General features: G+C 41.5%; 1 protein-coding gene across 1 annotated transcript in view; it reads left to right on the top strand.

Annotated features, from left to right (window-relative positions):
• The window catches only part of TppII (Tripeptidyl-peptidase II), a 27,834-nt gene extending 4,951 nt beyond the window's left edge, over nucleotides 1-22,883 (top strand). The window contains exons 9-25 of the mRNA XM_074101566.1: nucleotides 931-1,093; nucleotides 2,691-2,761; nucleotides 2,902-3,041; nucleotides 3,843-4,020; nucleotides 6,673-6,838; nucleotides 7,375-7,535; nucleotides 8,213-8,391; nucleotides 10,129-10,346; nucleotides 10,890-11,001; nucleotides 12,688-12,810; nucleotides 13,392-13,547; nucleotides 15,089-15,177; nucleotides 16,632-16,852; nucleotides 17,546-17,657; nucleotides 18,375-18,533; nucleotides 19,630-19,801; nucleotides 20,544-22,883. Of these exons, the coding sequence (XP_073957667.1) occupies nucleotides 931-1,093; nucleotides 2,691-2,761; nucleotides 2,902-3,041; nucleotides 3,843-4,020; nucleotides 6,673-6,838; nucleotides 7,375-7,535; nucleotides 8,213-8,391; nucleotides 10,129-10,346; nucleotides 10,890-11,001; nucleotides 12,688-12,810; nucleotides 13,392-13,547; nucleotides 15,089-15,177; nucleotides 16,632-16,852; nucleotides 17,546-17,657; nucleotides 18,375-18,533; nucleotides 19,630-19,801; nucleotides 20,544-20,753 (2,630 nt within the window). The 3' untranslated portion in view covers nucleotides 20,754-22,883. The remainder of the gene's footprint in view (nucleotides 1-930; nucleotides 1,094-2,690; nucleotides 2,762-2,901; nucleotides 3,042-3,842; nucleotides 4,021-6,672; nucleotides 6,839-7,374; nucleotides 7,536-8,212; nucleotides 8,392-10,128; nucleotides 10,347-10,889; nucleotides 11,002-12,687; nucleotides 12,811-13,391; nucleotides 13,548-15,088; nucleotides 15,178-16,631; nucleotides 16,853-17,545; nucleotides 17,658-18,374; nucleotides 18,534-19,629; nucleotides 19,802-20,543) is intronic.

The raw sequence follows: 22,883 nt of genomic DNA, 5'->3' as shown, positions 1-22,883 counted from the left end.
TGCCAATAGACGTGTCTGTCAACTTGAAAGTTCGACTTTAGCGACATATTCGTTTGATAGGAACTTGTTTAAAAATTTATAGACCACTTATTTGGCTGATGGTACATAGAAGAAGATTAAGAGTGGTAAAAAGGACCTAAAAGTTTTTTGTTTTTGTTTTGTAACCCTAAACTAAAAAGACGAAGATGCTCACAGCGCTCCCAAAAGGCGCCGCCAGCCAATGGTTGAGGGTGAGCAATTTGATATATGGGAACATTATGAATTAAATAAAAAAATATCATGGGACACTTAACACCAATTGACCTAGTCCCAAACTAAGCAAAGCTTGTACTATGGATACTAGGCAACGGATAAACATACTTATATATAGATAAATACATACTTAAATACCATATTAAACTTCCAAGACCCAAGAACAAACATTTGTATTATGCATACAAATATCTGCCCCAGCTGGGAATCAAACCCAGGACCTCAAGCTTCGTAGTCAGGTTCTCTAACCACTTGACCATGCGGTTGTCATTATAGTCAAAGACAAAAGGAAGTCTAGGGGGGAATAAGTTGTTTATTATTTTTCCGAGCAACCACAGATATAGATTACACTAGATTACGCAAATGCATCTACTTCGCGTGTCCGAACCCCGACCAAACGTCGGGGTTGGCCCCATACAAAGACTGACCGCTAACTGACTTATCATGACTAGTTACTGACTCGAGCTCCACGGCAAGGCCGGGCGGCGCATTTGAATCGATTTTGCGCGGACATCGGGGAGTTCACATCGCTAATCCGCTCTTGAGACGTCACAGTAGATATAAAAAAGTGAAACGGTTGGTTTAAATACAGATTGAGGTGTTTGCGTTATCTAGTGTAATCTATATCTGTGCGAGCAACCCATCTCTTCAGTCCCCTGTAACGTTCCATGTTGCCAGGTGTGGGAGCCTACGTGTCCCCGGACATGACATCGGCGGCGTATTCCATGCGCGCCAAGGTGGCGGGCGGCGCCTTCAGTTGGAGCTCGCGCGGGCCCGCGGCCGACGGCGCGCCCGGCGTCACCACGTGCGCGCCCGGCGGCGCCGTCGCCTCGGTCGCCAGGTCGGTACGCAGACAGAAGAGTCGCTAGCCCGTTTACACCAGGGACCGGACACCGCTTTCCGCGGGAAAAGCCTTTCAATGGGCATCCCTTTAACCTGGCTAGCCCATTGAAAGAATTTCCAGTTTTAACTGCTAGCCCATTCATTTGACTACCCCTTACCGAAAAACTTAGCAAAAAATAACCTAGCCCTTTGCAATTGCTTACCGCTATCCTATATGCCTTGCGATCCCTTAATAAGGGTTACCCTTATCATTTAGCGCTTTTTATAAAGCTTTCCCTTTAGTAATGTCGTAATTGAGCGTTGCGTGAAAGAGACAGGATTAGTATTCATTTACCTCGCCTCGCTCCGCTCGGGTGTTTCCACCAGAGATGTGCTGTGCGAGGAAGCGAGGGTAGGTAAATGAAGCGTTTCCATTGGTATAGGTTCTTCGCACATCTTTCGTGGAAACGCAGCCTTATTGGAGTGTTTCGACTGTCTCGCTGTTGTGTGCACATTTTCTTATGATTAGGGTATAAGCTTTTGTTTATCATCCATCATCATATCAGTCGGGGGACGACCAATGTTGGACATGACCTCTCCCATCATAGATATAGATTACACTAGATTACGCAAATGCATCTACTTCGCGTGTCCGTACCCCGACCAAACGTCGGGGTTGGCCCCATACAAAGACTGACCGCTAACTGTCTAATCATGACTAGTGACTGACTCGAGCCCCACCGCGCGGGCGGGCGGCGCATTTGAATCGATTTTGCGCGGACATCGGGGAATTCACATCGCTAATCCGCTCTTGAGACGTCACAGTAGATTTAAAAAAGTGATACGGTTGGTTTTCATACAGATTGAGGTATTTGCGTTATCTAGTGTTATCTATATCTGTGTCTCCCATAGACCTCCAGTTGTTCCGGTTGGAAGCGACCCGCATCCGATGCTAGCCTGTGGTTAAAGAGGTCCATTATTGGCTTGCATAATTGTTGAAAATCGTAATGAATTATTTGTCATAACTCTTTAATCTCGGAATCATGGGCGTACCCAGGGGGGAGCAAAGAGGGGCAGCTGCCCCCCCCTGGTTTTTTTACCTCCCTACTAACTATCTACTGTTCTCGATAAAAGTTCTTATTTTCAATAAAGTATAATACGTGGATTTTGACTAGGTGCTTATAACTGCTCTATATACATGCTCGGAATACATTAATTGGTCAGAATTGTTATAAAACTAACCGAACCAACAGTTTTCTGTAGGATGACCATTAAAAATTTCAGAAAAATTACAGTTTCAGCGGGTACAAAATTATGACTAACAAAAATTCTGACAAGCATTATAATTTGCGAAAATGCGACTAGATACGCACTGATAGAGACCTCTCAGAATAAGATGACATGAGCTGTGATTCCCACACGGGTTCTGTACGAGTTGGAAACTTCACACTCACTATAGAATTATTTCACAGGTTTCCTTACGATATTTTCCTTCAATGTAAAGCTCGCGTATCCAGCTATAGGGCGATAATATAAGACACGGAGTAGGCAAATATCTGTTAAAATAACAGGTAACATTTGTGTTTATGACAAAGTAAAAAAACTATTCTTTACAGATTTACATTGAAAAACTCACAGCTTATGAACGGAACGTCAATGGCCGCCCCTCACGTTGCCGGCATAGTGGGTGAGTCATTCAATCTCCAAACATATTTAACAGAAAAGTACAGTCGGCAAAAAACTATACAAAACGTTTTTTTATTGGTGTGATGGTGTGATACAAAAGTTGCACTGCTTCTTTCCTCATATCAACCCGTTTATTTACAGCGGCCCTTATATCTGGTCTGAAAGCGAAACAGTTGCCCTATTCGCCGTACTCCATAAAGCGGGCTATTGAAAACTCGGCGACCTACCTCAGCACCGTCGAACCTTGGGCGCAGGGCTGCGGCTTGATAAACATTGAAAAGGTACCTTTATTATAAGTCCATTCACAAGGGCTGGTACGAATTAATATAACGAATGTAGTGCTCGAACTACGGTTATTGACTATTGACAATATTAATTGGTTTTACCTACAATTTTGTATGTATGATTGATTAGGTACGAAGTTTCGATGTTAATGAGCCAATCAAGTTTTTCTTGTACCTCGTTGCCATGGTTACGTCCCCTGTACAACTGTTTAAAACCATGAGTTTCTTTTCCATGTTTTCTGTAGTAAAAATGTATTGAGCTTACATTTTTGTCGCAGATACAAGCAGGTAGCATATATTATAAAAGTCTTTTTAAAACTGTCACTGTTGTCTCTTGGACAACGAGGCAGAATAAAAAACATGAAAAATTTGATTGACCCAATGAGTATGGCTTTCAAAGTCTGTTATTACGGGCGTGAAAACAAAGTTTAGATTAAAATCATATTTAATACACCTTAAAACCGTACCATAAAATTATCGAGCATGCCACAGTGTTGCATAGTCCCCGTTTTGTTCGGAAAAAGGGAGGACAAAGGTTTCCGAAAGACAAAACTGTCTCAAAACACAGACATTCATTGTCCCGGAACGCATATTTGCCATAATTAATTTCAGATATTGCAAAATATTCACAAAATTATTATAATTATAAATAAACCCGCGTAGCTCACCCAAAACTATGAGATTTGACATTTCGGAGACCTCACGCTACACTAGCGCCTCTAGTGGCGAATTCATACGCGATAGCCCTCATTACTTTAAAAAAAAAAGTATATTAAGTAGCTGCTTACTTTTACCCAGACATTCGACCACCTAACGACATACTCTGAGGAGCCGGAGCGCGACGTCACATTCAGCGTGCAGTGCGGGCCTGGCAACGGCAAGGGAATACTGCTGCGGCCCAAACTAAACGACACGCCCAAAGACATCGGCATCACCATACAGCCCCAGTTCCTGCAGAACCATCTCGACATGGAGAGTAAGTATTAATAGGTGAGAGTATTTCAAGTTTTACGAGTACAGTAACACTATAGTGCCCGGCTGCTAACAAGTCAAACCTGACACATTGCACAAATATCAAGTTCCTGATTATTGTTAATGTCAATGCAAAAAATGCTGTACTTACTAAAGTACAATTCAATAGAATCTGTCAATTTTCTACATATTTAAGACACCCTATCGTGGGCACACTTGATTATATATGTCCCTGTTGTTGCAATTATCATCTAAAAGGAATCAAAAAAGAATAATAGTCGCATCACAAAGCCTTAGGCAGCCCGGTGTTTATATTAGTAGGCTGGAAGTGTCTACAGGATTGTCAGATTCTATTGAATTGGAGTTTACTCTGTCGCACGCGACAAGAAAGCATTGCACTTTGTCTATGATTTTTCGTTTATATTCAGAAACTTCATAGTTTTGCAATGTGTCAGGATTTACTTCATAACGGCTGTTGACTATAATAAAAATATTTTTTTACTATGGACATTACAAAAGTTTAGGTTTGTCGGCAAGATAGTCACTTAATCAATTTATTTAATACACTAATATTATAAAAAAAATAGGGGCTGTTTCATCATCCATTGATAAGTGTTAATTGGCGGTTAGGTGTGTTTTTTATTTTTTTTATTTTTTTATTCGACTGGATAGCAAACGAGCAAGTGGGTCTCCTGATGGTAAGAAATCACCATCGCCCATAAACATCTGCAACACCAGGGGTATTGCAGATGCGTTGCCAACCTAGAGGCCTAAGATGGGATACCTCAAGTGCCAGTAATTTCACCGGCTGTCTTACTCTCCACGCCGAAACACAACAGTGCAAGCACTGCTGCTTCACGGCAGGATTAGCGAGTAAGATGGTGGTAGCAATCCGGGCGGACCTTGCACAAGGTCCTACCACCTGAAAAATATATTTGTTTTGTTCTAATAGACGGAGACGGCATCACATTTAACCGTCGGTTAACGCTAATCAGTGGACGGTGAAACAGCCCCTTAGTCTTTAATTATAATATCAGAATATAAGTATTGGTTTGTTTTTTTGTGCATGTGTTTATTTTTAATTTTCAATCCATAGGTTCGCAAAAGAAACCTTATAGTTGTACGGAAAGCGCTGTTTTTGCTTTACAAAAAGTTTTCGATGGTATGTTTCCTTTATCTTAAACACTTAGTTTGACTATACGTACTCGTAATTCGTAAATAGTAGCTTTCTATACATATTGAAAAAAAACTCGCAACATTTCTGCGTATAATCGGTAGCAGAATGAGGGTTTCGATCTTGACAGGCGAAATATCGCTAGATGGCGTTAGTACGAGAGCTCCGTTTGACGTCAGTCTTGCTTCCAATTGGTTGTCAAAAACGTGACGACGGCGTGACGCAAGTGTCAAAGTTGACAAACGGGCCTAAAACGGGCCGATAAAATTGGGTCCCCCAAAACGTTAAGTCCCGCGTCGAGCAGCAGCGACTACAATTGATCTTGGCTGATTTCGTCGCTCGATTGCAGCGATAAAAAGGCTCACGTTTCAGCTTTATCGCCGTCACCTGCCCTGGAGACGAGCTTCGAGCGATTTCATGGCTTTACATTCTTTAAGTAAAACAAGCCTAAAGGTTATGCAGTCGCTCGTCGCTCGATTGCAGCGATAAAGCGACTATTTCAAAGTGAAAAATAAGTAGCGTTTCTTGGCTTCTTGGAGGAATTATCTTGGCCTTGGAAGCTGATTTCTTAATCTCATTTAGTTGCAGTCGTGGCAGTGGTACAAATAAAATAAATTGGAGTGAATGAAAAAAAAAATAGTGTTTTTGCCGAAATTGAAGAGGTTTTTTTTTTCCAGCGATGAAGCTCAACATTTTCAGCTTTATCGCTATATGTCACCTGACCAGATTTGACACTGGAGACGAGCTTCGAGCGATTTCATGTGGCCCCACCTTTAGTCTTGCTTGAAATTGGGTGTCAAAAACGTGACGGCGTGACGCAATTGTCAAAGTTGACAAACGGACGTAACGATAGTAGCGCCAACTAGACTGTTACAGAAAGCCTCATTTGACGGTAGTAGAACTAAACCTAGTCATATTTTTGATACTATGATTTATTTATCAACTATTGCATTTGGAGTAAAGCATAATGAAAAATTTGCAAAATGTAGTGTCATAGAGAACAGACTTATTTATATACCTAACTGAAAAAAAATACAGTAGTTATAAGTATATAGTGGTACGTGGTTGGTATACGTAGACAATGCAAGTACAGCCAGGAAAAAAGTACTTGTATTTAAAAACAAATAATAGTAGAAACTTACAATACAATACAATTACTCTTTATTGTACACCAGAAATAGTAAGCGATACAGAAAACAGATACACAGAGAAAATTACAAGGTAAGCAATAGGCGGCCTTATCACTTAAGAGCGATCTCTTCCAGGCAACCTTACTCTGCTTAGGCAACTTGCGATGGCAAACTAAAGCCTCTGGCACCACTCATCAATCATCATGCCATCTCTGTTTGTTTTGTCCAAACAAACAGAGACTGCATCATATCAGAGGCCCTTTGGCTGTAAATTTGAGTCCGGTAGTGCAAATGTACCAGCAGCTATGTAACAAACAGATACACCATAAGCTATATAGGGCGCACGTTGCAGACAAGTCGCTGATCCCGCGCCAGATCTCGTTCGGGATGCGCCTCGCTCTCGCCTGCAACGCCGAGTGGGTGTCGGCGCCGAGCTTCCTGTCGCTCGCCAACACGCCGCGCCCCGTCTCCGTGCGCCTGCACACCGCCGCGCTGCCGCCGCAGCCGCACTACACCAGGTCGGTACCACACACCACCCACCACCCAGTACCAGTCACTGTACCACGTCGGTACCAATCACTACGAGGTCGGTACCAGTCACTGTACCACGTCGGTACCAATCACTACGAGGTCGGTACCAGTCACTGTACCAAGTCGGTACCAATCACTACGAGGTCTGTACCAGTCACTGTACCAATTCGGAACCAATCACTACGAGGTCGGTACCAGACACTGTACCACGTCCGGTACCAATCACTACGAGATCGGTACCAGTCACTGTACCAAGTCGGTACCAATCACTACGAGGTCTGTACCAGTCACTGTACACGTCGTACCATCATACGAGGTCGGTACCAGTCACTGCACCCGTCGGTACAATCCTACGAGGTCGGTACCAGTCGCTACGAGGTCGGTACACGGTATCAATCACTATCATGTCGGTACCAGTCACTATACCAAGTTGGGTTGGTGGTTACTATACTGGGTTTTAAATGTGCACGAGTTCGACTCCCCGTCTCGGCCGGTTATTTACCTTTCACCATCCATGTTCCAGCATCGACGCATACGACACCAACTGCGTGGAGAAGGGTCCCGTGTTCAGGATACCTATCACGGTGCTACAAGCTGAAACAGCGCAACCTGACTCCAAGGGGCTGCTGCTATCAGAGACTGCAGTGTTCGCGCCACACACCATCAAGAGGCATTTTATTATACGTAAGTTTGAAATATCAATTTTTAGTCGTGGCAGCCTGGTGGTTTCTTGAAGTGCCAGATAAAAGTCAAAGTCAAAATATCTTTATTCAATTTAGGCTATGACAAGCACTTATCAGTGTCAAAGAAAATCTACCGGTGAGGAAAAACCTCTGTTTAGAAGAATCCGGCTAGAAACTCTACGAGATGTATTTATTTTTAACAACATTTGTATCGTTTTGCCGATCACGATCACGCGTATCGTATCGAGCTCGCGTATCCTGTGTCCACTGTATCACTACCATCGTATCATAACGCCGTATCATTAAGTGTTGACCCTATCCGTATCCCCTTTGGTGATCGGGGAAAAATCGCCTTGAGAGCGATCACGGCGTATCGCGTATCAAATAACTTCGTATCGTGATACAGTATCAAAACTCGTCCATACTTACCGATCTTAATACGCTTATCCGATCGCGAGTGTGCGGGGTATATAATATACGCGTATCAACATCGATCCCGGGCGATCAGGTACGGCGCGCCGCATGTTCGCGCTGTTTTTGCGTCCACACTAGCGATCTTGATACGCGGCGGTGCAACGCGACGGAAGTACGATACGACAAAATGATACAAATGTGGACGCAGCTTAATGGTTAATCCGGCCCAGCCTATATCCGTTAACCCTCCAAATACCTTGACAGCGCCAACGGAAGCCACATGGGGCGTGCTGAAACTATCAACTAAAGACAAGGAGCAGACCGGCCGTTTCCTCATACACACGATGCAGATACTGCCCCATGAGAGCTGCCGATGTCATGAGACGCAGAAAATGATCTCCGTCACGGCAGAAGGGCCTGCCGTGCACCCGTTCGCTGTCGTGGTGAGTGCATACGCCTTGTTGTTGATATAAGTTGTTTATCCTTATTGCCAGTTTTGAATAGACAAGCTTTTTTAGTTTGGGACTAGGTCAATTGGTTCAAGTTCCCATAGATATCTTATTTATTTATTTTATTTATTACTGTTAACTTTAGAAAATATGAAAGGAAATATATTTTCTCAAAAGTCCGTAAAAGTTGACATTATCTTTACAATATCAGAAGGGAGTGCATTAGTTTTTATCGATCCCGCGAAAATTAAAAAGTTAAAAAAGATTGCGGCGCGTAGCTCGACAATAATAATTAGCGCGACCTGCAATCAGTCCATTTTTTTAAAACTTAAAAAGGCCATAATGTTGGCACAAGTCGTATACAGTCAGTCTAATGGCCGCGGTATTCAGATATTTTTTTGGAACTCCGGACTTTTTCTATTGTTTCTGATAGATTGTGGTGTTTTCTGGAAAAATACACCTGCAGTTTATTTTTAAAACGAAAAACCGGGAAAGCATAAGAAAATATGGTATAAAATTAAATTTTACAATAATTTTGAGAAAAAGTTTATTCTATTCTCAGAATTATTCACCATTTTTGAGAAAAATTATCTAGTCTGGCAGAATAGCACCGTTGCTGGCTTTATACTCAGCCAGCAATTGCCTATTCCAGGCCACGAACAATAATCTACTATTTATTCGTGACAGGGCGATTGTTTGAGCGTTTTGGCCGTCTCATTTTTCTGGTCACTTTTTTTATGAATTGGCTGTAGATTTTGATGTCGTTTTCGATTATTTTGTTAAGAGATCCTGTATTTCTATCAGATAACTATAAAAACTGTATCAGAATATTCGGCCATCAGGAAGTGTCCAGAAAATGTAAAGTTTCCAGACCCTTAATTTACGACGTGTTAAATAAATCACACAAATTTAGCAAAAAAGGTTAAATATACAAGTGTATTTTTTGATGTCTCTTAAATGTGTCACGAACTCATGAAAATGGCATTCGTCAAAATTGTGAATTTTACAACATGACCTTTAATTCTTACGTACGTAGGTAACAACAAAAATAAATGACTCTGTTTTACATGAGATCTGACTTTCTTGTAGAAGAACTGCAGTGCGAGTCTTGTTTTTTATTTCACGCATTTGCACAGCTGGCAATTCTAAAATTTACAAGTAATGAGTGAAATTGTCACCAGGTCCGTTCTTAGGCTCCGTGTCCACCAGAGATGTGCGAGGAAAGTGTTTTTCATGAACCAATAGAAACGCTTCATTACCTCGCCTCGCCCCGCTCACCTGATTCCACTAGAGATGTGCTGTGCGAGGATAGGTAAATGATGCGTTCCTATTCATCATCATCATGTCATCCGAAAGACGTCCACTGCTGGACATATTCCTTCCCCAAGGCTCACCACTCAGACCGGTCGTGTGCTTTCCGCATCCACCGCGGTCCCGCGATCTTAACCTAGTCGTCGCTCCATCTCGTTGGAGGCCTACCGACAGCTCGTCTCCCGGTCCGCGGACGCCATTCGAGAACCTTCTGACCCCATCGGCCATCAGTCCTGCGAGCAATGTGCCCCGCCCTCTGCCACTTCAGTTTCGCAATTCTTCGGTTTCTATTGGTTCGTGGAAAACATATCCTCGCGACACATCCTCGCACATCTATGGTGAAACGCATGGCAGAAAATGACACTGGACCGTCGACTCGCAAACGGCAGACACTGTTTATCAACTTTTCCATTTTTCCAGGGCGGCGTGACCCTAGAAGTAGTGATAGCTAAATACTGGGCCAACATAGGCTCCCTAGAGACCGAGTACAGCATAGAGCTGCACGGCCTCAAGCCCAGCTGCGGGCCGCGGCTGCGCCTGCTCGCGTCGGACGGCCCGCGCGGGACCACTCTCACTGCGCTGAGGCTGCAGGACGCCCAGCCCAGCGCCACTCTCAAGTACAGCGAGCCTGTTGTGAGGTACGTTATGGGAGCGGGAAACAACAGATGGTGTGTCGATGAGACAGGCTGATCGGAATAACTTGAACTGAGCAGCGAATGACGTAAATTACAACATTGTTTGTTGAAAAATAAGCAAGATATGAGCGAATGAACCTCGCATTCCATCACTTTCTAGGAAGATGACGTTTAGTATGGACTTTCTATGGTAGTCATAGCTTAAAACGTCATTCCATGACGGATCTCTTTGTCTAATGGACAGTTTAAAACGTCCATATTTTCGTTGTTTTTTTAAGGTAATCAAAAATTCATTCATAATTCGCTTTGTTCAACAATAAAATATATTTTTATAAATATAAAAAAAGATGCTTGCTTGTTCTCTATTCGAGTAGCTTTCGATAGATCAATCACATATGTTCTTCCTTACATACATGATTATTTCAAAAACATAAAGCGACGCCAGGGTTTAGGATACCTGTTTCCTTAAAAAAAGATCATAAAGATTGTTTTTTCTATTTCTTGGTCAACGACTTTACCGAAGTGTATCTTAACTTCAATTCGCAGGCCATCAGAATCGAAGCTGTCACCGCTGACGTCGCGCGACGTGGTTCCGCCAAGCCGGCAGATTTACCAGCTGATCAACACGTACAACTTCCACGTCGCGAAGGCCACAGAGGTATGTTCTGCTCCTACAAGCCTACCCAACGAAGACCAAAAACTGCCTCTCAGGGGAAAAAACTCGTGTGTAAGCGAATTTTGGCATAGTTGTAGGGAATGGTGTTTTAAACAACATAGTAGTGATGGGGGAAAAAATGGGACCTTTACAAGTTAGCTCCACCCCCACCCATCAGTACTTTCAGTATGTAGTTTAAAACATCATTCCCTACAACTATGCCAAAATTCGCTTATACACGAGTTTTTTCCCCTGATTTTCCTTCGTTGGGTAGCCTATGTTGGCTGTTCACGACGATTTCCGGGCGACCGTCCATCAATCATGGTATTTATTAAGTGACGTTTTATATCAAATAAATACTGCACCTTCATGGACTTCATTAGCTTACGTGAAATTAATGGCATGTAAGTAAACTTTGGATATCTATAGAAAGCTGTTGCAACTACTAGAAAAAGGATAGTTCCCTCTTTTTTCTAAAGATGCCATCATACAATTTAAAGTTGTGGGTGGTTTCAACAACACTTTATTATATATTTTCATCTAAATGCGTCCGTAACTCCGTACTCTATTGCACCTGTACAACGACTGACAAAAGTCACATAAGTAGTGTGTGACAACGCTCTACGAAGCTGAAATTAGCCGAGTCTCTTTCCAAAGACCGATGTGCAATCTTTATGGCCAGGTACTGTAACCGGAGTTGACCCGAGGCATTATTGTTTAACGTTCGTAATCGGTTTCACCACTTCTTTATGTTCACTTCACTTGGCATGTTCACCGAAATATTTGCGTGTACGAAAGAGATGTACTATTTCATTTCTAGCATGAGCGATGGAGATGTCAATAGCGCAACGGGAATACACAACACCAAGTGAAGTGCCACTTTTAAGAATAATGATAAAGTCTCGGAATAGCGACTGTTGGTACAGTCAACGTCATAAATATATGGATGTTACTAAGACGTCTAAATATCTATACACCTTTATGTCACTAACCATATTTGATGTGGACATACTATATTTGAAACTATGGCTGTATAGATATTTATGCCCTCGACTTTAAAAATGGATTCACAAGAGCTGGCACGAAATAATGAGGGCTATCGTTTTTTGTCTCACTAGATGGCGCACTGTTGCGTGAGGTTTTCAAGTGTGGCTTTCGGAGTCTGTTATTACGGGCGTTAAAACAAAGTTTAGATTAAAATCATATTTAAAACACCTTAAAACCGTACCATAAAAATATCCAGCCACCACAGTGTTGCTTAGTCCCGTTTTGTTCGGAAAAAAAGGGAGGACAAAAGTTTCCGAAAGACAAAACTGTCTCAAAACACAGACATTCATTGCCCCGTAACGCATATTTGCCATAATTAATTTCAGGTAATGCAAAATATTCACAAAAAAATTCTAATTATAAATAAACCCGCGTAGCTCACCCAAAAACTATGAGATTTGACATTTCGGAGACCTCACGCTACACTGGCGCCTCTAGCGGCGAATTCATTCGCGATAGCCCTCATTGAATGAGTGAATTACAAAATCTCTATCTCTCTTTCTCGGTCTGACTCTCTCAGTGTCTATCTCACCCCGCTTCTCCCTCTCTCCCCCTCTATTTTTTCCCTCTAATTTGGAACTAGTAATATTGTTGTCTATTGCCCTTACTTTATCTCGCTTAGCTTACGTTGTTTTTTGTCAGGTGTCGCCAATCGTTTCGCAACTATGCGACATGCTGTACGAGTCCGAGTTCGAAGCGCAGATGTGGATGCTGTACAACAGCTGTAAGCAGCTCATGTTCGTTGGAGACGCTTACCCTTCTAAGGTAAACTGGCTGGTTTATGAAGTTACGAAATTAAACGGGTCGACCAGTTTCGATCTTTTCGGAAGATCATTTTCAAGGGTGAGTGCGTTCATGACATGAATTCATGTCATGAACGATGTGATGTTCATGATTTTGAAATCCTACACTTCACATCAGTGCGTGGTGGTCGGAACGTCGACATAATTTTAACAATAAAAAGTTGGTGGTTAAGTCCCGAGAAATATTCAATAAATTTTTTCATTGTATCTCGTTGCCATGGTTACGTCCCCCGGACAACTCTGGTACAAGCCCATTATTTTATGAACTATATTTCCTAAGCACACTAACAGTTTTTTTCAAGAAACTTTGTCACTAGTGTCTCTTGGACAACAGATTCTGTTACAGAATAAACAAACAAGAAAAAGTTGTTTGTCCATAATTCTGTTGTATTTGTGTGCCTTTGTGACGGTGAATAAATGTCTTCTTAAATAATTTTAAGTATTGATTTGTTAATTTTATTACTCTTTAGTTACTAAAGCATGTCTTTGTTTTGAAGAATGAAGACTATGATATCTATCTTCTTTCTTTCTCTATTGTTCCAGTACTCAGTGAAGCTGGAGAAAGGCGACTACGTGCTCCGTTTGAACGTGCGTCACGAGAATCGCGCGCTGCTCGAGAAGATGCAGGAATTACCTGTTACTATACAGCAGCGGCTGCCTCAGCCGATCACGCTTGACGCTTACTGCACCAGGGCTCAGGTCAGACGGTCAATAAGTGATTGATCCAGGGGTTATTTAGCGAAGGTCAATCAATGAACTAGCAATTAAATATTTTACCTTTATATAAATCCTGTACCGGCATTATGTCATACAGGCTCAAATATCACAAACTTTAGATAAAATACTGACGCATTCCGAACTCTCTACAAGTTCAATATCAAAGTCTATGCTAACCCGAGCACACTGTTTTAACCAAATAAAACGAACGTGTGTTTTTATAATCTAACAAGCTCGCGACTATCTCTGCGTATAATAGGGATGTTGACACCATTAAGAAATAATTCGAAGACACGACTCCAGTAAAAAACGCTTTATTTTAGCCCTGAAAACCAGATTAATTTTCGATTAACTGCAAAATTAGATTTTTTGTTGCTTTAAAACAAATAAATAGTTTGTTGATTGAGTGTGCAAGTGACGTCATAAGTTGCTATTTCCATTCACCCTCTATGGGAGAATGAGGGCTATCGCGTATGAATTCGCCACTAGAGGCGCTAGTGTAGCGTGAGGTCTCCGAAATGTCAAATCTCATAGTTTTTGGGTGAGCTACGCGGGTTTATTTATAATTAGAATAATTTTGTGAATATTTTGCAATATCTGGAATTAATTATGGCAAATATGCGTTCCGGGGCAATGAATGTCTGTGTCTTGAGACAGTTTTGTCTTTCGGAAACCTGTGTCCTCCCTTTTTTCCGAACAGCGAACAGAGCAGGTGGTAGGACCTTGTGCAAGGTCCGCCCGGATTGCTACCACCATCTTGCTCGCTAATACCCCTGGTGTTGCAGATGTTTATGGGCGGTGGTGATCTCTTACCATCAGGAGACCCACTTGCTCGTTTGCCATCCAGTCGAATAAAAAAAAAATCCTGCCGTGAATCAGCAGTGCTTGCACTGTTGTGTTTCGGCGTGGAGAGTAAGACAGCCGGTGAAATTACTGGCACCTCACTATCCCATCTCAGCCCTCTAGGTTGGCAACGCATCTGCAAAACCCCTGGTGTTGTAGATGTTTATGGGCGGTGGTGATCTCTTACCATCAGGAGACCCACTTGCTCGTTTGCCATCCAGTGGAATAAAAAAAAAAGAACAAAACGGGGACTATGCAACACTGTGGCATGCTCGATATTTTTATGGTACGGTTAAAAGCGTGTATTAAATATGATTTTATTCTAAACTTTGTTTTCACGCCCGTAATAACAGACTTTGAAAGCCATACTTAAAAACCTCACGCAACAGTGCGCCATCTAGTGAGACAATAAACGATAGCCCTCATTGATTGGTGGTGTGAACATCCCTATTCGTTTATTGCTATCCCTGGGAACAATGTAATTGTCCGGGATCCTTCTTCCCAACGTTTGAAACTATCTCCATACCTTTAATCTAAATTGGTTTGAGTGTGAAAAGGTAACAGACAGACATAATTTCGCATTTATATCAGTAAGAATAAGGAAAAAGATGAGTGTATGTGTCATTCATTATTGTTTTTGCTACTTCGTGACCGTAATCATTCAACACTTGCATTATCAGGCTCTGACGGGTGGCAAGAAGTTCAGCTCCGCGCCTGTGGCGAGCGGCAGCATTCTGCCCGTCTACTTCGCTCCCGTACCTTCCGACAAGTAAGTCAACATTACTACGACTCATGGAAGTCAAATTCGTCGACTAAAGTGTCAAACCTCGTAAGTCTATCAGATCAAATTTTACAGGAAGCACAAAGAACTTCACCACGGTAAATTTTGTATGAAGGTTTTTTTTCTTGTTTTGGTTTTTTACATTAATACAATTAAGTATTAGGAATAATGTAAAAAATAATATATAATAAGTGGCAATTGTATTATAAAAAGGAGTTACGAGATTTTCTTGAAAAGAGTTGCGAGGTCTGATACTTTAGACGACGCAATGTCTATGTACAAATATTGATCGTTTGACAACACAAAAGCACAGGACTCTGTTTCAGGCGCAAGCCACACAGAAAAGACACACGGAAGGGGTGGAGAGACGCACGTCCGCGCTGGGTCTCCGCCTCGTGACTATGTCACAAAAAGTTGTCCATTTTCAATTTTCAGTTGTCCACTTATTAAAATTTATATATTTCGGAGAAACGCTGGTGAGGAGATGATGATGATGGATGGAATGAGGGTACTTCCGCCTCGCCGTCAGGATGCGTTGATGATGTAGGTACTCAAGAGTGAGAGCTTCATTATTTCACCAGCCGATAATAATTAAATTACAAGAGCAATCATAGTATGTACAGAGCTAATCGACAGACGAACTGACAGAATTATTAGCCAGGTGTTGTCGTCCCTACAGCCCGAAGTAGAATGACGCTCTGGCCAACGACCCCGTCCACGTACACCGCAACCGGTAGTTACGTCACACGGCGTTCGCCGCCGTCTCGATATTGTAATAGTCAATTGACAATCCTATAAGGCTTGATTATTATATATATTCCCTGACGCTATTTCAACACAAAAAATAAGTAATATTGTATTAAATATAATGACCCGGATAACTCACGTCTTAAATCGATCTTCGAATTCGTCTTCGGAGCAACGCGACTCAGCGGCTGCTGCAACACGCGCACTCAAGTAATATTGTGTTTAAATGTATACAAAAACAGAGTGGTAAAGGTGATAAAAAGTCAGATAATCTTTGGTATTCAATATAAAGTTTCCAATAGAAAGTTTCGATGTAGTTACAAAATTGCGATTTTTTTCTCACAAAATTTCATGACGTTCCTGACGTCAAGAAATTTTGGATGTTTTATGCAGTTTATGCTTTATGATCTCGCCCTTAGTGTTAATAATTTCTTGACAAAACTGATTTCTTGTCAATTTCGTGACTGGACAACTTTTTGAGAAATACTCTCGTCTCTTCTGTTTGCTTTAGATTACGACGTTTCTATACATTTAGTATGAAAACTGATTAAAGGTGCGTCGCGACCGCGACGCGCCCCCTTTCCACGTCTCTTCTGCGTGGTTTGAGCCTTAGGAATTATACTTTTCGCTGCACAATTCGGGAAAGTGGTTTTCACAAGCCTTGGCCTAAGCCAATGATTGCGTTTCTTTCGCAGAATAAGCCGTTCTAACCTCACGATAGGGCACACGCTGACTGGCACAGTGACTTTCGCCAAAGACGAGCTGGGCCGTAAGGTTGATTCCTACGATCTCCAGTACGTGGTCTGCGAGCCGCCGAAGCGAGCCAACAACAACAGAGAGAAAGAGAAGACGAAACCCCACGAAGACTACATGGAAGCTAGCAAAGAGTTTATGACCAACTGGCTGACTAAACTAGGTAAGTTGTCTAACCTGCTTAAAATCATTTTGCTACGCTTCTGTTATTTGAACTAAAATAATTTCTTTGTTCACCCGCGACATCATTGATATGGACCTTCGCAAAGCCTGATTCAATAAATTACGCGTTTGCTATTTTTCAAAATTATATCGATAGGTACTAGAACACATAGTTGAATACAAAAAGAAATTAACCGAAGAACTAAAGTCACCGACGCGGCTCGAAGAATATGATATTATACGGGATGTCTCTGACCACGGGGCCTTGAATTGGAGGTTTGATTCTACTCGCATAGCTGAGCTACTTTTGTTCTGATACTTTTCAAAAATATGACCACTGTTAATTTTTTTTTATGTAAATTCATGTAATTTTCAATGTATGCAATACAATACTAAATTGATGGCACATTGATGAATGTTTATCTTAGAAAAGTCAAATAAATGTCAGAAAATATTTCAAGGCCCCCGTACCAAGAGACAGCGATAACACCGCCATGCCATACACTGATTTAACAATTAAATTTTGTGGATCAATATTTGTTACAAAACAAAAGTAGCTTAATTTTGTGAGTATAATCGAACCTTGAATTTATAGCCCCATGGGGCAGAGACTCCCTGTGTAATATATTAGTATCATGAGATTTGGCTTAGGCAAGCATCTTAATATTACTGACCTAATGAACTTGTATTTCAGAGGGCGACAAATCAGAGCAGCTGTATGAGGAGCTGTTGGAGAAGTTCCCTGGTTACTTGGGCGCGCATATTGCTTACCTGCACGGTATTGATCCCCCCACGGATCCCAAAAAGTAAGTGCATAAGTTGAAAAGAAATCTCGTTTTCAGGGGTTTGTGCTTCAAAAGTGAAAAAACCAAGTCTTATTAGATAGGATCACTCGCGTGTCTGTTAGTCCGTCGGTCGCAGTTTTTTTTTTTCGAAACTTTAAAAATAATTAAAAACTAAAGTAAGGTTTAATCAATTACGAGCCCATGTTAATTCTGCAAAAAAATATTTAGGTACCATAGGTGACTATGTATAAACTTGTACACATTAAGTCCTTGACCCTAAGAATACAAACGAGACAATTAATATGTCCGGCTGTCCTCGGTTACAGGTCGCATATCTCAACTGTCTCGTAAAATTTTGTGACAGGTTCGATAATTTATATGGTTATTTTCTATAGATTCTCTTTTTGGAAACTTCAAAATTTATTCAGTTTTAAGTTATCCAAAGAGGCTATCTTCCGTAGTTGTCTCGCGATGCAGCAACCTAACACAAGTATTTAGAGCAGAAAGAGAAGCAAGACTGCTGTCTCTTTCTTCCCTTGATCCCTTCTATCGCGCCGCATCCAGGAGCAGCCTCATTACCTTTAGAGATAAAAAGACGTAGCAACATTGATCTTATGGGGAAAATACAAAAGTGATGAAAGAGAGGGATGAGAGTGTCCTCAAATCTCGTGACGATGATGATGAAAGAGGCTTACATCTCACAGAGCTTATTCATATTTAAAATATATACTTTGTCAGGCTACCGAACGCTGACGAAGAGTTGGACGTGACGGCGGCGTGGTGCGAGCAGCTCGTGGCCGTCGCCGACAAAGTGATCAAACAGATCGACCAGGACAAGCTGCTGGCGTATCTCGGCATGAAGAACGATTCGCGCACAGATGCCACCAAGATCAAACAGTGAGTCATTATCAGGGATGTTGCGGATGCTGAATTTTTGACATCCGCGGATGCGAATACAGATATTACAAGGGGGTGCGTAACGATCGATATAAAGAGTTTTGATATATTTTCACTGGATATAACGATTAAAGGATATAATGGACTTTTGATATAACAACATTTGATATATTCTCATGTAATATAATTATCAACAGATATATTATCTAACAGTCATAACGTATAACATACTTGAGATATAACTTTGTTCATTATATCTTACAAAACATTATACCACTAATACATTATATCCATTAAACGTTATACCAAAAATGTATTATACTATTTGAACATTATACGCCATGAAATTATACTGATTTTTGTTATACCAAAAGTTTATTATGTCCCTTCAGTGATTATATCACAATGAAATTATATTAAATGTTGTTATATCCAGTGAAAATATATAAAAAGTTGTTATACCAATCATTACACACCCATTACAAGGCGGTAAGATTTATTACATAAAAAAAAACACACTGTGTTGGCGGTGCCCTTGTTTTTAATCACGCGAAGCGAAACACCCGCAATGACGCACATTTGCGATTTGTATCTTTCACTCTTTAATCGCATTACTACAAAACAGGTGTAAGCGCTCGATCGACGAATCACAAAAACGTAACGAAATTCCTATTGGTACACACGCGCCGCCGCTAAGTCGTTCCTGTACCGACTTGATCGACACCCGCATCCGCATCAGCTTAGCATTGATTTTATGCGGATGCGGATGTAGGATTTTTGGTGGGATGAGTCATCGTGAATGGAATACCAAAGTCTTTAACACTTTTATATAATGTAATGAGCACAGGTTACAAACACGTTCCCACAACGACTGACTCTACAAGGCGCGTCCCGCACCCGGGAGCGCACCTGAGCCACGTCAGCTCATATGTCGGTGCATTTGCACTACAATATGAGCTGACGTCGCTAAACTGTGCCTACAAGTATGTTAAATTTAATGCAGTAGCTACGCTTTTGCGGATGCGGATGCGAATATCCGCAATACCGCTGAGTGGGACATACACAGGCCGACATGATGATGCTTCTGTGTCGGCAGGGAGCACGAGAAACAGCGCGGCTACCTGATCGACGCGCTGTGCCGGCGCGGCGCCGCGCTCTGCCGCCTGAAGGCGCTGGCGCACACGCCCGCCGCCAAAGACAAGCTGCTGGGACAACTCGCTGCCAACATGACAGACCTGCTCAAGTTCACTGACCTCACTGACGCTAAGGTACCCGATATACTCTTCTAAGTCTTGATGTAAAAAACCTGACGCGAGGGCAGCGCTTCTACGTTTTATATTGCATCATTCTTTACACTTCCTATACGATACCTATCAGTTCAGTCGTATTGACAATGGTGTCGGTGATGTTATTTAAAGGAATATTTTCTAATCCCTCAGACTTTTTCTATGACAAATACTTTTATACATTGTGAATTATTTTGCTTCCAAAGCTATGGATAATCTTCGGCATTTTAACGCACAAAATAGTAGATTGTACAACAAGAGCATAAAACGAGCCATTTTACCCAAGACGTTCATATAGCCATCTGAGCCGGTACGGAGACACTTCGAGGGGAAAATGATTTAATGCTCGAATTTTACACTCTGCTTTTCACTTAGATTGCGAGGAAATGAAATAGCAACAATGGAAACAATTATTCACTATCTATGTACCTACCTTTTATTTTTTATGAATTATTATATAATTTAATTTTTTTTATTTTACTGATTTACTTTGATTGATTTAATTGTTTTTTAGTTTTATATAAATTAAAAATTATTAAAAAATATATGTAGAAACATTTTTGTTTGTAACTGTTGGCACTTGATTACCTTGGCCTTAGACGAAGATTTTATTTTATGCACTAGAGCATAAAAAGTCATTTTATGTCGCCCCAGATACAGCATAAACACGAACTTTACGAGCATGAGAAGTGAAAAAGATATTTAGATATTTATATTGGCACAGGCGATCCACTATGGCATCTGGCACTGCTTTACACTGAAGCACTGGGGCCGCGCCGTCAAGCTGCTAACGCGGCTGCAAGAGGAGCGCCCCTCGCGCGAGCTGGACGAGCGTCTCGTGCAGGCCTACACCCAGCTGGGCTGGGGCTACCTGGCGCGCGCCACCACTCTCCAGCTGCCCATCAAGTATCCGGCCCAGTACAGACCCTTCTAACTCCACAGCATTAACCGGCCTTCGCGATGTAAGCTTTTATAGTTTGCCGACGGAACTGTGGTGTACACCAATCTCTAGCTGCCTTCAAGTATCCGCAGTACAGACCGTTCTAAGTCCACCTGAAGCAGCATCACCTTCGCAATGTAAGCTTCTTTAGTTTGTCGGCGGAACTGTGGTGTACGGTCAAGGACTATTCATGAGCCACCATGGAACCTTTTCAAAGGAAAACTCATTACGATTTTCCATGTTAATTAATGCGATGTCACTATGACGTTTACTGTGAAATGGTTGTGGTGGTTCATGAATTAAAAGTCCTAGACCGTACAGTAGCACTGAAGTCCAATTTGCACAGCGCGTGGAGCGGACTCCGTACGGACTCAGTTTAACGTTCAACGATCGGCTGCATGAGAGTATTTACACCGAATCTCTATGAAGTTGGTCGATGAAAGCCAAACCACAAAACACAGATAGTTCAGAAATCAATCTCCATACAAGTGCGCTCGAGCAACTCACACATAGACACTGCTCACGGACACGATATCTCGGACCGGTTGGGACCAGTGCGAGCGCGAGTGCCATCTGCTTGAGACACGCGTCTCTGAACTTTTTTGTGCAATAATGGAGCAACAAAAAAAAGTTATTATAACTGTTCAGTGGATGGTTGTTTAAATTAAATAATCGTGTATTTCGCCAATAACGAAATCATCGCAAGATATTTTCTCTGACAAATTTATAATATAACAATGACATTAAAATTAAAATATTTTAGTTATTAATTTATATTTCCATTCCTCCCGTTTCATTCTCAACAATAAATCAAACAACTAGATACGAGTGCCACTACTACGCTAGGTTTTTGGTGCAGATAAGCTATAGTTGACAACCTTAGAGCGACCGCCGAGCGTAGGTTTGAAAAGTGAAGTACATACAGGAGATTGACTTCTGAACTATCTGTGTTTTGTGGCTAAACTAAGTCATTAATGAGTCGGCTCCGTTCGCGGTGGAAACCGTGCTTAATATCTGCCACAGCGGAGCGTGCTAAATGTCTGACATATCCTATCGGCACTAGAAATAAACTCATGTTATTTATGCACGCTTCGTTGTGTCGGATATTGGTATATATATATATGGTATGATGATATCCCATCGTGAAAATTCGGAACATAGGATTACTTCCTAATGGTGCCGACGTGTCTATGAATTATTTGTAAGTATACCCCGTTACCAAGCGGGCAGTTTGGTGGCTCTACCTATGTGCAATACAAACTATCCAAGTAACATTGTAGCTATGTGTGGGAACTCCAAAATTTATCTGATCACTCAATTAAAAAAGTTTTTTATTGACATTGCGCATCACTAATGTTAGGTAGCCACCAAACTGCCCGCTTGATAACGGGGTATAATTGTAAGCAAACATAGCACTAGACGAGGCATTTAGCGGGCACGTCAGTTGGTAACGTTTACAAAAAAAAAATGAAGAAAAAAGCAATTAATTTTCGAGATGTCATTGCCATTAGTGAGCTAGCAAAACTTCGCACAAACTTGAAAAAGTGTGCGTTTTCTTTGAAGATTGCCAACGGACTGGAGATTCACTTGGGGTGGTTCTCGTGAATGGCGGTGATCTTATCAAACATCAAGGCGAAGGATGCTGGTTTTCCTTCCTATGTCTCAAAACTCAGACTTTAGACTAGAAAACCAGATTTAAAATAAAAAAATACCGCATTCAAATCGGTCCACCTGTTTAAGAGCTACAATGCCACAGATAGACACACAGACAGACAGACGCACATCGCGGTCAAACTTATAACACCCCTCTTTTTGCGTCGGGGGTTAAAAATGAGCAAATTTGTCTTATCTGCACTGGTTTTAAACGCTCTTACGTATTCTGAAGGCGTTTCTGTTATCGTTTGTTCGTAAAGGCAGACTTACGCACGGACCAGCAGTTGAGAACCCCAGTCTTAAAGCATTGTGCGGTTACTTACTTTATATATTATCTAATGTTCTTTAGATTATAAGTTCAAATTGCAATGTCCATAAAAATATTGAGTAAGAAAACCTTCGATCAAAAATACCAAAGCTACTTGATCAAAATCTCATAACATCTAGTAAAATAATCAGAAATCTTCAAAA

The sequence above is a fragment of the Choristoneura fumiferana genome, chromosome 18 (genome assembly GCF_025370935.1).
Source record: "Choristoneura fumiferana chromosome 18, NRCan_CFum_1, whole genome shotgun sequence".
Lineage (NCBI taxonomy): Eukaryota > Metazoa > Arthropoda > Insecta > Lepidoptera > Tortricidae > Choristoneura > Choristoneura fumiferana.
The sequence above is the reverse complement of the archived record's forward strand: the minus strand, read 5'-3'. Positions and strand labels throughout refer to the sequence as shown.